This window comes from Myxine glutinosa, chromosome 8 (assembly GCF_964187855.1).
Source record: "Myxine glutinosa chromosome 8, kmMyxGlut1.1, whole genome shotgun sequence".
NCBI classification, from domain to species: domain Eukaryota; kingdom Metazoa; phylum Chordata; class Myxini; order Myxiniformes; family Myxinidae; genus Myxine; species Myxine glutinosa.
Window position 1 is genome coordinate 129,163,706 of NC_136268.1, and position 13,839 is coordinate 129,177,544.

Genomic DNA, 13,839 nt, shown 5'->3' on the forward strand with positions numbered 1-13,839 from the left:
CCCAAATATTCCTGCAGGTCGCACAAGATCTGCCTGCAACCCTCTTATGGTTAAACTGCCAAAATCAAGACTTTCTGCTCACCTTCACTCCTTCATTCCTCTTTTCTCCCGCCTCTGGAACAAACTCCCTCACTCTCTTCAATCCCACTCCACCCTCCAGGTCTTTAAAACAGCTGTTCACCACCATCTCTTATCCTCCCCCATCCAAAACCTTGATCTATTCTACCCCCGCTAATTTCGGTCCCCTTGTGTTTTATACCTCTCCCCCCCCCCCCCCCCCCCCTTCCCACGCCTCCTGCCCCCAAGCCCTCTCCCTCCCACACTTCTCCCTGCTCTCAAATGTTGTGGTTGTGTGCTTCCCCTTCTCTCCCCATCTTGTCTTCCGCTCCCTCTTTTTGTATATTTTGTTTGTCTGGTTGATTTGTTTGTGAAATAAATGTTAGCTCTTTCACGAGCCTCGATTCAGTATACAAAAAAAAAAAAAAAAAAAAATGGTGAAATAATGTTTTTTTATAATATTATATGTCTTTTTGGCTTGATAGGAAACGTCACCAGATTATGGCTAGGTTGCAGATTAGCCATTTGTCTGGCACTACTTGAATGTGATTGCTACAATAGATTTTATCCATTAAAAAGTGGTTACGTTGAATGGAATTACTCATGCTGTGTGACTAAGGTCACTTGAGTATAGCACTCATCCCATCTGTGTTTGTTTGTCTGTTTTGGTGGCAAAATAACTGGACAATGAAGGCAGATAGAATAACCAAATTAGGCAGAGAGCTTCATTTTTGGTTACTGATCAACACCATTACATGATAATGCTCAGTGTTGCCCAAGTAAAAAAAGGAAATTGTAATACCCTCTACCACCATCACCAGGTGGCGCTACACGGTACACATTTACATAGAGAATTTACTCCCCTCTCCCGGTCCCCCACACCCACTGAGTTTTACCGTGAGGCCGAGGCCACATAGCCTATGTTAACCCCAGACAAAGTTGTATTTGTACTTGTACCCCTGGTAAAGTATAAATAAAAAAAAATAACCACCTTTAGAGGCCATTTTTCCCCGCAAGCGGGGGTTGGCCTTTTTCGGGGACCTTTTTGAAGCAATGTTTTGCGGCCGGATGCCCCTCCTGACGCCAACCCTTTTTGCCGCCTTTAACGACAAACAGGGAATTACCAGTGAACTGGTACTCAATTAGCCGACCTCGGAAGGAATGACAGGCTGAGTCAACCCCCCTGGCGTTAATTCAGCGATCGACCGGGATTCGAACCCAGGATCCTAGGATCCTAAGCCGGCACCCTAGCCGCTAGCCCAACACCAGGGTGTGGTAAATGGCGCTGGATATATCCCTGGTAAAGTATATAAGTGTTTATTGCTGGAGTACATGGCGTTACTCAAGCGAAAAATAAAAAATAACATATTTGAAATGAGGGCAAATATAATGGAAAAGCAACTACATCCAAATCAAAATCCATCACAAATGTCAAATCATCATTTTACCTTTTCGTTGAATATATGCTGGTGAATGCACCGTTCATCATGTTTCTGAGGGAAGTATGACCAGTGAGGTACCCGTGCTAGGCACGGGTGGGAAGCCAGAAGCAAACAGACAATGCAGAAACGGCGAATGCTAAAGCATGAAACCAATAAATTCCACATTCCGGTAGCACCTTCAGTCGCACGTCAGACATGGACAGCAAGTTCGTGAAGGACTTCCATGAAAAACGTACCCGTTGGCAAACAAACGTGTATGTTTGTTCCATACCCAGTCAATGGTGAATCTGCATATGGCGATCCGCGAAGTCACGTTTAGAAAGTAGAAACTGTCACGGCATTCGCGGCAGGTGCATAATTGTCATCAAAATCTAAACAGTATTCGTAGAATTTCAATAAAAGCCACATCACTGTTCATATCGGTAAATATTATTCCATAGTGTTTGGAAAAACTGGAAAATTGGAAAAATTGGAAAAACAATATAGCCTATTTTACTCCCAGGGGTCCCAGGAATACCCACCCAAAATATCGTTGCAATCGGTTGAGCCGTTTTTGCGGTACCTTCGAACAGATGGATGGACATTTGGTGAATTATAGTAAGATGACGTTCAGGAAGAAGAAGAAGCCTTACGACCAACTTCGACCACTTCCAGAATTGTTTATTTGTGTTCAAATATGTGGTATTTGTTTTGTATATATTTATGCGAATGTGAACTTGTATACAACTGTCATTAATCAAAAAGACTTGGGCACCATAGAGTGATTTGTTTTAAACCAAAAAAAACGAAATTTCTTTTTTTCTTTTTTTTTCTTCTTTTGTTGGCTAAAATACTCCCAAGCAGTCACTGATGCACCTCTGAAAGTTTGACGAAGATCCTTTCAGCCATCTCTGAGAAAAATTGCAACACAGACAGACCAACGGTTGTCTTATGTCGTAGAAAATATATACACATACAACAACATGCATTTTAAAGGCCATTTTCCCTGCTAGAGCAGGGGTTAGCCTTGCGGTCCCCATGACAATCTTCTCCATTTTGCCCTATTTTCTGCATCTCTCCTTGTTAACCCCCTTGCCCGCATTTCTTCTTCCACCATCTTTAGCCAAGTCTTTCTCGGTCTTCCCCGTCTTCTACTTCCTTCTACATTCATTTCCAACACTCTTCTCAACCAGTCACTTTCATCCTTCCTCAACACATGACCAAACCATCTCAACCTGTTCCTCTTCACAGCATCAATCACAGGCTCTATTCCCATCATCTTTCGCAATTCATCATTTGTCTTCCTCTCTCTCAACGATACTCCGCACATCCGTCGAACCATTCGCATTTCCACCCTTTCCAACCTTCGTTGCTGCTCTACGTTCATTACCCATGTCTCGCTCCCATAAATCATAACACTTCTCACACATGCAGCATACACCTTTCCCTTCAGCTTCAACGACACTCCCCTCATCATCAGCACGCCACTCAATTCCCGAAACTTCTTCCATGCACATCTCACTCGAGCAACCATTGCCGAGTCTGATCCACCTTCTCCATTCAGCATGTCTCCGAGGTAGCAAAATTGTTTTCACACCTTCCACCTTCATGCCGTCTCCAAGATCAAACTCAACATTTCCTCCAACTGCAGCTCCCTCTGTGCACACCTTACATTTGAATGTAGCTGCCACACTGGTTAATGACCCTCTCAGACCACTACATTTTTGATGAACCCACTCAGCGCACATTGTACACTGTATGGAGTTCACTCCGACACCCTTCCTACACACAGCACAGGGCCACTTCCCAGTTCTTTCCACCTCACCACATGCTTTACCACTTGCCATCACCTTCGTCTTTCCGATATTCACCTTCAGACCTTTTGTCTCCATACATTCCTTCCACGTGTTCATCTTTTCCTTCAGTCCATCCATACTTTCCACAATCAACACCAGATCATCTGCATACAACAACTCCCACGGTAAACCCTCCTTTACGTTCTGAGCCAGCACCTCCATCACAGCTACAAATAGTAGTGGACTTAGTACCGACCCCTGATGCACTCCCACCTTCACCTCAAACTCACCACTGTTCCCGTCCTTCGTCCTTACAGCTGTGTGCGCTCTTTTGTACATTGCCATCACTACTCTGATCAACCATTCCTCCACTCCTAACTTCCTCAATGCCCATGTCAATACTTTGCGTGGAACCCGATCGAATGCTTTCTCCAGATCAACAAACCCAAGAAACAACTTCTTCCTCTTCTCCATGTACTTCTCCTGCAACTGCCTCACAATGAAAAGCGCGTCTGTCGTTCCTCTTCCTGGCATGAATCCAAACTGCATTTCGTCGATCTTCACTTTCTTCCTTATCCTCCTCTCCAACACCCTTTCCAATACCTTCATTCCATGCTCCAATAACTTTATCGCTCGGTACGAGCCACACTCCAGAGGGTCACCTTTCCCCTTGTATAGAGGGACGAGTGTACTCAGTTCCCAACCCACTGGAATGCGGCCTTATTTCACCACCAGATTACAGATCTCTGTCATTCTCTTCACACCCCAACTTCCTGCTGCCTTCAACATATCCCCACAACTCCCGTCGGCCCTCCCGCTTTTCTACCCTTCATTGCTTTTATCGCTTCCTCAACTTCCTTCTCAGTTATCTTCTCTGCCGGTCCTAAAACTGGGTTACTCTCTATGTTGCCATCCCATTCATTCTCTGTATTCAACAGCATTTCCATATATCTTTTCCATCTTCCTTTAATTCCATCTGGGTCCACAACGATTTGTCCCACTTCGTCCTTCAAGCAACTCACCCCCATCACATCACACCTTTCTTTCGCTATCTGCTTTGCAATCCTGAATACTGCTTTCTGACCCTCTTCCGAATCCAAGCGTTCTCCGAACATTTTCCTACATGCCTCCTGCGCCTTTGCTACCTCTTTCTTTGCAGCCTTCCTGGCTGCCTTATAACTTTCATGCTCTGCTGTTTCTGCTCCCGTACCCTTCGCCTTCTGCCACTCCTTGATCTTCTTCCTCTTCTCGTCAATCCTCTTTCCAACTTCATCATCCCACCACCATGTTTCCGAGTGCCTCGGTGGTCCTTTTGTCCATCCACATACCTCACCAACGGCTCCCAACAGACTAGCTTTCATTGACCTCCAAACACTTTCAAGCTCAACCACATCATCCTCGACCCTACTCAGCCTCTCTTTTAATGCCTCCCTTACTGTCACCTCTTTCAACCTCCACACCTTCATTCTCGGTTGGTACTTCACCCGCCGAGCTCTCCTCGCACCTTTCACCCTTACGTCGCAGACAACCAAGTGGTGCTGTGAAACAGCCTCCTCCCCCGGGATCACCTTTGTGTCCCGGAGGTGCCCCCTATCTTGCCTACGCACCAGCAGGTAGTCAACGGTTGTCGTCGACCCACCTGACGTGTATGTAACAAGCTTATTATCCTCTTTCTGGAACTGAGTATAACAAATCAGCTCCATCAGCAAACTCCAAAATCCTTTCACCTTCTCCATTTCTCACACCATATCCGTAACCCCCATGAACTCCATCAAAACCATCCATACTCCTTCCCACATGTCCATTTAGGTCTCCTCCTACCACAACAACTTCCTCATCTTTCACGTTTTCCATCAGCTTCTCTATCGCACACCAGAACTTGTCCTTACTGATCAATACCACATAGTATTACATCATCGTATTACATCATCGAGTACACGCTAGTTATTATTTAATTTACTCATAATGTAGCTTAGTTGTGTTTCTCTAAACAATGTGATTGAAAATAAAAATCTAGATCAATCTTTTTTGGGCCCAAGAGGCAACATCGGAACAGTTAGGCGTTCATTCAATCATTCACAAGTAGTGCATTTAAAATCTATTCACGATAATCTGTTTTGTGAATTTAAAACTGAGTTGAGATGGTTTTCTCAAACTTTAAATCATTCAAACATCGAAAACGGTCAAATGTAATTTTATTTTTTTAATATGGGTCTGCTTCTAACATTCTGACATATTTCTTATTTCCATGCAATAGGGTGAGAGAGGAGGTCCCGGTGCCGTTGGAATTACTGGCCCACCAGGAAGGCTTGTGAGTACACTTCTTGATCTTATTATTTGCTTGTGCCATTCACCTTTTGTAAACAAGCTCGGTGTTGATCATGATCAGGCTGATGATCAACACCTAATACGCATTGTACTAGGTATTGATCAGTAAGTACTCAGCCGATAAAATAAGTAGGGATATGAAATAAAATTGATTGCTCATGAGTTTATTGGTTGCTTTGTTCTAAAAGTGCTGTAACATAAACATTCAAATAAAAAATATTTAAGCAAAATCTGCAAATAAAACATCATTTTGCAATTATCCCTAATTGACTTTTTCTATTAGTCCATTGAAAATGATCGTGCCATTGCCTCCAACAATTCATTAAAATCTCGATTTGATTAACAATTAACAATTGTTATGAATTTTGCAGGTTTTAATTTAACGATCTGAATTTCAGATTAACTCGTAGGTCAAAGTGAGGGATGTTGGACTTAAGTCCATTTTGGGGGGGACTCGCACCCGAACTAATTTACACTTGTTCCTTTGTTTCCAAAGGGTTTGAGAGGAAATAAAGGTCATACCGGAGTATCGGTAAGAGAACTTTATTCATCTTCGATGTAACAGTTGACTTTTATACGTTTACATAAATACTTTACATCTGTTTTTTTCTGTTCAGAAGCCATTTAGCCTCTTAAGGTTTCACTTCGATTATTTATTCTCACTTCGCTCCTTAGGGACCTCAAGGACTGAGGGTGAGTAACTATCTGAACAGTAAATATCCTTGACTGTTTTTGAGTGATACACAACTGCATAAATCCTATACAACTCCTGACTCCAGACACAACTCCAAGTGAAAGCAAGAGGGACAGGAAAAAAAAAAAAAAATTTTTTTAAGCAAAGTCTTGCAAAGTCTTGCAAAGTAAGCAAGCAAAGTCTTGCTTGAAAGCAAGAGGGACAGGAAGCCATAATATATTTCGATACCATTTGCACGATATGATTTATTAAGCCATTGCATTTTAGTTTCAGGGCAAGTTCGGACAATGTGATTCGTAACATAATATAATGAATAATGTGATTCCTCAGCTGAAATGGTAGAATAATTTCATGATGCAACTGGGAAACACCTGTTTAAACAAGTAAATTATAGAGTCCCTTTCCAAATTGCTAGGGTCTTCAATGTATAGATTCATGAACGAGCTCACCTGGGGAAAACATCATGGCCTTTTCCCCATGCCACCTTCCATCAATCTCAATTCCATAGAAAAACAAAATGCCATGAAAATGTGATTATTTATTTGAATAAGAATAACCACATTCAAGCTTTAGCAGCAGTGCAGTCTTAATGATGGGTAAAATAACCATTTGAAGCAAACTACCTCGAAGAATTCCAAATCCTGTCATCTTCAGAACAGCATGATCCGAGGCCAAAATATGATCGAATCGACGAGCAATCGACCTCCAAATTGTCAGACTTTGGAGTCTGATTCCCAGTACCTAGTTGCCCACATATCAATAAGCAACAGTAGAGGTTTTAAAATATATACACTGGAGAAAAGGGCAAAGTCACACACCATCGTGATTGTACAAATACTAATATAACAATAGCCTGATTATATAAATCGGTCTCTTTCAATTTATGATCATTGATCAATATGAATCTCTTTCAATTTATGATCAATTCAAATTATGATTTCAATTATGATATTGATTTATTTTTTTTCAATGAAATCTATCAAACTACTGAAAGAATGTTCTGCATTGTCCTGTGATTTCTAATACTTGGCTGTCCTACCTGGTTTTAATCCCAATGGTACTGACACTGATCATTTAAACTTTTTTTTGATGGACTACGAAGTTTTTTGCTCTTTTATGTAATTCTTTAGGTAGTAGGTTGTAGACAGGAACCGCCGAGGGTAGTACTACTGTTCAGACTTAGGAGTGTTAAAGTGGTGCCCGGAACCATCTTACACTCTCCATGTCAAGATTGCTGGGCTTACTTCTTGTCTCACTCAAACTATAGCTACCGGGCTCGATTCAATCTCTCTTTCTTGCAAACAAACGTCATACACTTTTCATCGTACACTTTTCATCGTACACTTTTCTTCATACACTTTTCATCATACACTTTTCATCGTACACTTTTCATCATACACTTTTCATCATACACTTTTCATCATACACTTTTCATCGTACACTTTTCATCGCACACTTTTCATCGTACACTTTTCATCGTACACTTTTCATCATACACTTTTTACAGTACACTTTTCATCGTACATTTTTCATCATACACTTTTCATCGCACACTTTTCATCGTACACTTTTCATCATACACTTTTCTTCATACACTTTTCATCATACACTTTTCATCATACACTTTTCATCATACACTTTTTATCGTACACTTTTCATCATACACTTTTCATCGTACACTTTTCATCGTACACTTTTCATCGTACACTTTTCATCATACACTTTTTATCGTACACTTTTCATCATACACTTTTCATCATACACTTTTCATCGTACACTTTTCATCATACACTTTTTATCGTACACTTTTCATCATACACTTTTCATCATACACTTTTCATCATACACTTTTCATCGTACACTTTTCATCGTACACTTTTCATCGTACACTTTTCATCATACACTTTTCATCGTACACTTTTTATCGTACACTTTTCATCATACACTTTTCATCATACACTTTTCATCATACACTTTTCATCATACACTTTTCATCATACACTTTTCATCGTACACTTTTCATCGTACACTTTTCATTGTACACTTTTCATCGTACACTTTTCATCATACACTTTTCATCGTACACTTTTTATCGTACACTTTTCATCGTACACTTTTCATCATACACTTTTGATCGTACACTTTTTATCGTACACTTTTCATCATACACTTTTCATCATACACTTTTCATCATACACTTTTCATCATACACTTTTCATCGTACACTTTTCATCATACACTTTTCATCATACACTTTTCATCGTACACTTTTCATCGTACACTTTTTATCGTACACTTTTCATCATACACTTTTCATCATACACTTTTCATCGTACACTTTTCATCGTACACTTTTTATCGTACACTTTTCATCATACACTTTTCATCATACACTTTTCATCGTACACTTTTCATCGTACACTTTTCATCGTACACTTTTCATCATACACTTTTTATCGTACACTTTTCATCATACACTTTTCATCATACACTTTTCATCGTACACTTTTCTTACTCATTTTCACTCCTCACCTTTACATTCTCTGTCTCTTATTTCTCTTCATACAGCTATTTTATTTAAGGCCTGGCCTCGATGAGAACTATGTAGTCCGTTACTGGAGCTTTCAACATAAAAAAAGAATCATTCTTTCATAATTGCTAATTATTATCAGAGTTTTAATTTGTCGGTTTTGCCAAGTTTTGTTTTTTATGTCATTATCTTGGCCTGGTCATTCATGTAAAAGATTCCCATGGACTTTGCGCACTACCTGCTTTAGTGAAATCATGATTGATTATATTGATTGAGGCTGAATATATATATTGTCATTGAAGGGAGCATCGGGACCACCTGGAGAACCTGGCCCTGCTGTAAGTTTTTTTTGTTGTTGGTGTTTATTTGTTTAAATTGCAAACATTCAATAAAAGCAATAAAGGCATTTGCAACATTCATGCATACATGGATTATTCAACACATTATAGATTATTCTGATGATGCTTTTGAGTATGCACTTACCTTTTTTCAACTATTTCTATCTACTTCCTTGTCTTTTGTATTTTCGTAAGAAATGCTGTCTTCTTTTTCAGTCTTTCTTTTCTAGTAATGATGTATAAACCATGGATATGTATAACAAATAATATTTTTCGCATGAAGTATACTCCAGAATGTTGAACTTGTCCTACCACCAAAACAGAGTGAAATATTGACAGAAATTGATACATGTGGAACAAAATCTTCTGTGTAAACAATTATTTTCAAACACGTGGTGTCATACAGTGCATTCAGAAAGTATTCAAACCCCTTCACTTTTTTCACATTTTGTTATGTTGCAGACATGCTGAAATCGTTTAAATTAATTTATTCCCTCATCAATCTACACTCAATACCCCATAATGACAAAGAGAAAACAGGATTTTAGAAAGTTTTGCAAATTTATTAAAAAGAAAAAACTGAAATATCACATTGACATAAAGTATTCAGACCCTTTGCTATGACACTTAAAATTTAGCTCAGGTGCCTCCCATTTCTCTTGATCATCTTTGAGATGTTTCTACACCTTGATTGGAGTCCACCTGTGGTAAATTCAATTGATTGGACATGATTTGGAAAGGCACACACCTGTCTATATAAGGTCTCACAGCTGACGATGCATATCAGAGCAAAAACCAAGCCATGAGGTCGAAGGAACTGCCTGCAGAGCTCAGAGAAAGGCTTGTGTCGAGGCACAGATCTGGGGAAGCCCACAAAAAAATTTCTGCTGCATTGAAGGTTCCCAAGAGCACAGTGGCCTCCATAATTCTTAAATGGAAGAAGTTTGGAACAACCAGGACTCTTCCAAGAGCTGGCCGCCCGGCCAAACTGAGCAATCGGGGGAGAAGGGCCTTGGTAAGAGAGGTGACCAAGAACCCGATGGTCACTCTGGCTGAGCTCCAGAGATCCTGTGTGGAGATGGGAGAAACTTCCAGAAGGACAACCATCACTGCAACACTCCACTAATCTGGGCTTTATGGCAGAGTGGCCAGACGGAAGCTTCTCCTCAGTTAAAGACACATGAAAGCCCGCTTGGAGTTTGCAAAAAAGCACCTAAAGGACTCTCAGACTGTGAGAAACATGATTCTGTGGGCTTTCATTTGTCTTTAACTGAGGAGAGGCTTCCGTCTGGCCACTCTGCCATAAAGCCCAGATTAGTGGAGTGTTGCAGTGATGGTTGTCCTTCTGGAAGTTTCTCCCATCTCCACACAGGATCTCTGGAGCTCAGCCAGAGTGACCATCGGGTTCTTGGTCACCTCTCTTACCAAGGCCCTTCTCCCCCGATTGCTCAGTTTGGCCGGGCGGCCAGCTCGAGGAAGAGTCCTGGTTGTTCCAAACTTCTTCCATTTAAGAATTAAGGAGGCCACTGTGCTCTTGGGAACCTTCAATGCAGCAGAGATTTTTTTTTCGGCTTCCACAGATCTGTGCCTCGACACAATCCTGTCTCTGAGCTCTGCAGTCAGTTCCTTCGACCTCATGGCTTGGTTTTAGCTCTGATATGCATTGACAGCTGTGAGACCTTATATGGACAGGTGTGTGCCTTTCCAAATCATGTCCAATCAATTGAATTTACCACAGGTGGACTCCAATCAAGGTGTAGAAACATCTCAAAGATGATCAAGAGAAATGGGAGGCACCTGAGCTAAATTTCAAGTGTCATAGCAAAGGGTCTGAATACTTATGTAAATGTGATATTTCAGTTTTTTCTTTTTAATAAATTTGCAAAACTTTCTAAAATCCTGTTTTCTCTTTGTCATTATGGGGTATTGAGTGTAGATTGACTAGGGAAAAAATGGATTGAAACGATTTCAGCATAGGGATGCAACATAACAAAATGTGAAAAAAGTGAAGGGGTCTGAATACTTTCTGAATGCACTGTATATTACACAAAATAGTACAATGGTTGGAATTAACAGAACCTTGATTGATCTGACAAAGGATTAACGCCTGAAATGGAGGGTTAACCTGACTCGGTGGTGTAATGGTTGGAGCGTCCACTCCGAGTCTTGGAGGTCAGTGGTTCAAGCACCGTCCGAGTCATGCCAAAATCTTTAAATATAGTACATGCTGCTTCCTTGCTTGATGCTCGGCATTTAAAAACGATAGCGCATGGACAAACAACCATAGGTTGTCAACCATTGCACAGCCTAGATGGGCCTAATGGCTGTCTCCTGCGTTGAAGTTCCTTGTCAGGGAACATGCACCACTATTATAATAACATCAGCTTCTTCTCCTCCATTCCCATGATGGTTAGCATACCTCGGTGAACGTCGTGTTGATTTCATCCATCGTTCTACCTGTCTTCCGACGCAGAGCGACACCATCCTTCACGAGCAAGACTAGTTTGTCATTCTTACACAAACTATAGTGTAAACATGTGATATTTGGAACCCAGTTATCTACATTCAGATGTTCAACTTTCATGATTATACTCCTCATCCTTTAGAATGGGACAATTTTAATATTCTGGTGTGTACATAATGCGCTACACACCAATCTGTCATTTTGTCTGCTTTTGCATTTGTTATTCAAATTATTGTACTGTTATCTAGTTATTGTACTGTAACTTCAACTTTACTTTGTGAAGAGGAATAATTTGTTTTATTTTATTATTGCCTTCTCAGGGTCCTCCCGGAGCCTTGAGCATGTTGGTATGAAAAGAAAAAATGAATTTCATTAAAAAGCAAAATAACATTTCCAGTTTGTGTTGCTTACTAATAATGATTCAAATATCTTTGTTGTGTTCCTCCTAGAGGCAAGCTTATTTGAGCGAAGATGTCAAAACTTTTGTGAAGTCAAACAGTCCACAACATATGCATGTGAGTATCGATAATGCATGTGTGTAAGACACTTGAGCTACCTCCATATTAAGTACACAAGCGGAAAGGTGAGAAACTAGAACGGCACCCGGTAGAGAGCATACCTCCGCCAGGCTGAACAGTTTACGGTTTGTATCCCACTGATAGGTCAGATCTAGATCCGACATGAACCACAATCGAATCGGCTTGTTCTTGTCACTTACGCAACTCATCCACCAAGTTTTGTCATATGTCATCCACAACTTTTTGAAATATCATGCTACATATCGTTTTTAGCTGACTGACTAACCACAGGCTAACCACTAACCACTGACTGACCACAGGCTGACTCAGCCTGTCATCCTTCCGAGGTCGGCTAATTGAGTACCAGTTCACTGGTAATTCCCTGTTTGTCGCTAAAGGCGGCAAAAAGGGTTGGCGTCAGGAAGGGCATCCGGCCGTAAAACATTGCTTCAAAAAGGGGACCAAAAAAACAACAACAACCACGGTTCCCGAAAAAGGCCAACCCCCGCTTGCGGGGAAAAATGGCCTCTAAAGGTGGTTATTTTTTTATTTTATTTTTATATCGTTTTTAGCCCTATCACTCAATGGTGAAGAATCACTTTTAAAAAACTCTTGGATCCAGATCCGAATATTCATCAAAATATAATCATTTCATCCTCGTCACATACCCAACCTCTCCACCAAATTTCGTCTGAAGCCGTCCACAACTTTTTGAGATATATTGTTCACAGACAAACAGACAGACAGACAAACAGAGAGGGGTGAAAACATAACCTCCATCAACCTTTGGTGGTGGATGTAAAAGAAAAGATATCCATAGATCATTAGTATGAACCACGACCCAAAAGGGACAGTGCAGAGGTACATGGATTTGCAAAACATTTATCAACATCAAATAGAAGATATGGAAGGAAATTAAAGGATGAACTAGAAAGCCTCTGAAAATTCAAAGTCCATCCGCATCCGCTTTGTATTCAGACTTATTCTTCTTCCATATACAAAAAAATGACTACTTTAGGCGACCATGTCCTTTTGCCTGAAGAGCAATATCCTTCAGTGACCTAATATGCAAACCCTATTCAAATTTAAAGTCAATTGGATGAAAATTGACAATTGTATGCAACCTTGACCTTTTGATCTAAAAAAAACAAAAAAACAATCGACTTTTAACTTTTAATTGGTGAACTAATTCAGTGACCAAATATGTGCATTCTTAAAATTTCAGGTCAACAACAACAACAGGCATTTTAAGGCCATTTTCCCTGCTAGAGCGTGGGTTAGCCTTGCGGTCCCCATGACAATCTTCTCCATTTTGCCCTATTTTCTGCATCTCTCCTTGTTAACCCCCATGCCCGCATTTCTTCTTCCACCATCTTTAGCCAAGTCTTTCTCGGTCTTCCCCGTCCTCTACTTCCTTCTACATTCATTTCCATCACTCTTCTCAACCAGTCACTTTCATCCTTCCTCAAAGTGTGTGGTTAAAATTGTGTTAAATAGTGTTAAAATTTCAGGTCAATCGAATGGAAATTGACTATTTTATGCAACCTTGACCTTTTAACCAAATTATTAATTTCTTCTTTTTTTCTTTTTTTTTTCTCACACCTTGACCAATTCTTCTTCGATCTCACACAATAACCAGTTTGTTGTTGCCTTGTTGAAAATTTTATGAGAAAAGCTCAACTGGTAAACATAA

General features: G+C 40.4%; 1 protein-coding gene across 1 annotated transcript in view; it reads left to right on the forward strand.

The window, feature by feature from the left end:
- Positions 1-13,839, forward strand: part of LOC137433187 (uncharacterized) — a 275,834-nt gene that overhangs the window by 251,575 nt on the left and 10,420 nt on the right. Inside the window, exons 48-53 of the mRNA XM_078783996.1 lie at positions 5,532-5,585; positions 6,099-6,134; positions 6,278-6,295; positions 9,129-9,164; positions 11,949-11,975; positions 12,078-12,143. Coding sequence (XP_078640122.1) covers positions 5,532-5,585; positions 6,099-6,134; positions 6,278-6,295; positions 9,129-9,164; positions 11,949-11,975; positions 12,078-12,143 — 237 coding nt within the window. The remainder of the gene's footprint in view (positions 1-5,531; positions 5,586-6,098; positions 6,135-6,277; positions 6,296-9,128; positions 9,165-11,948; positions 11,976-12,077; positions 12,144-13,839) is intronic.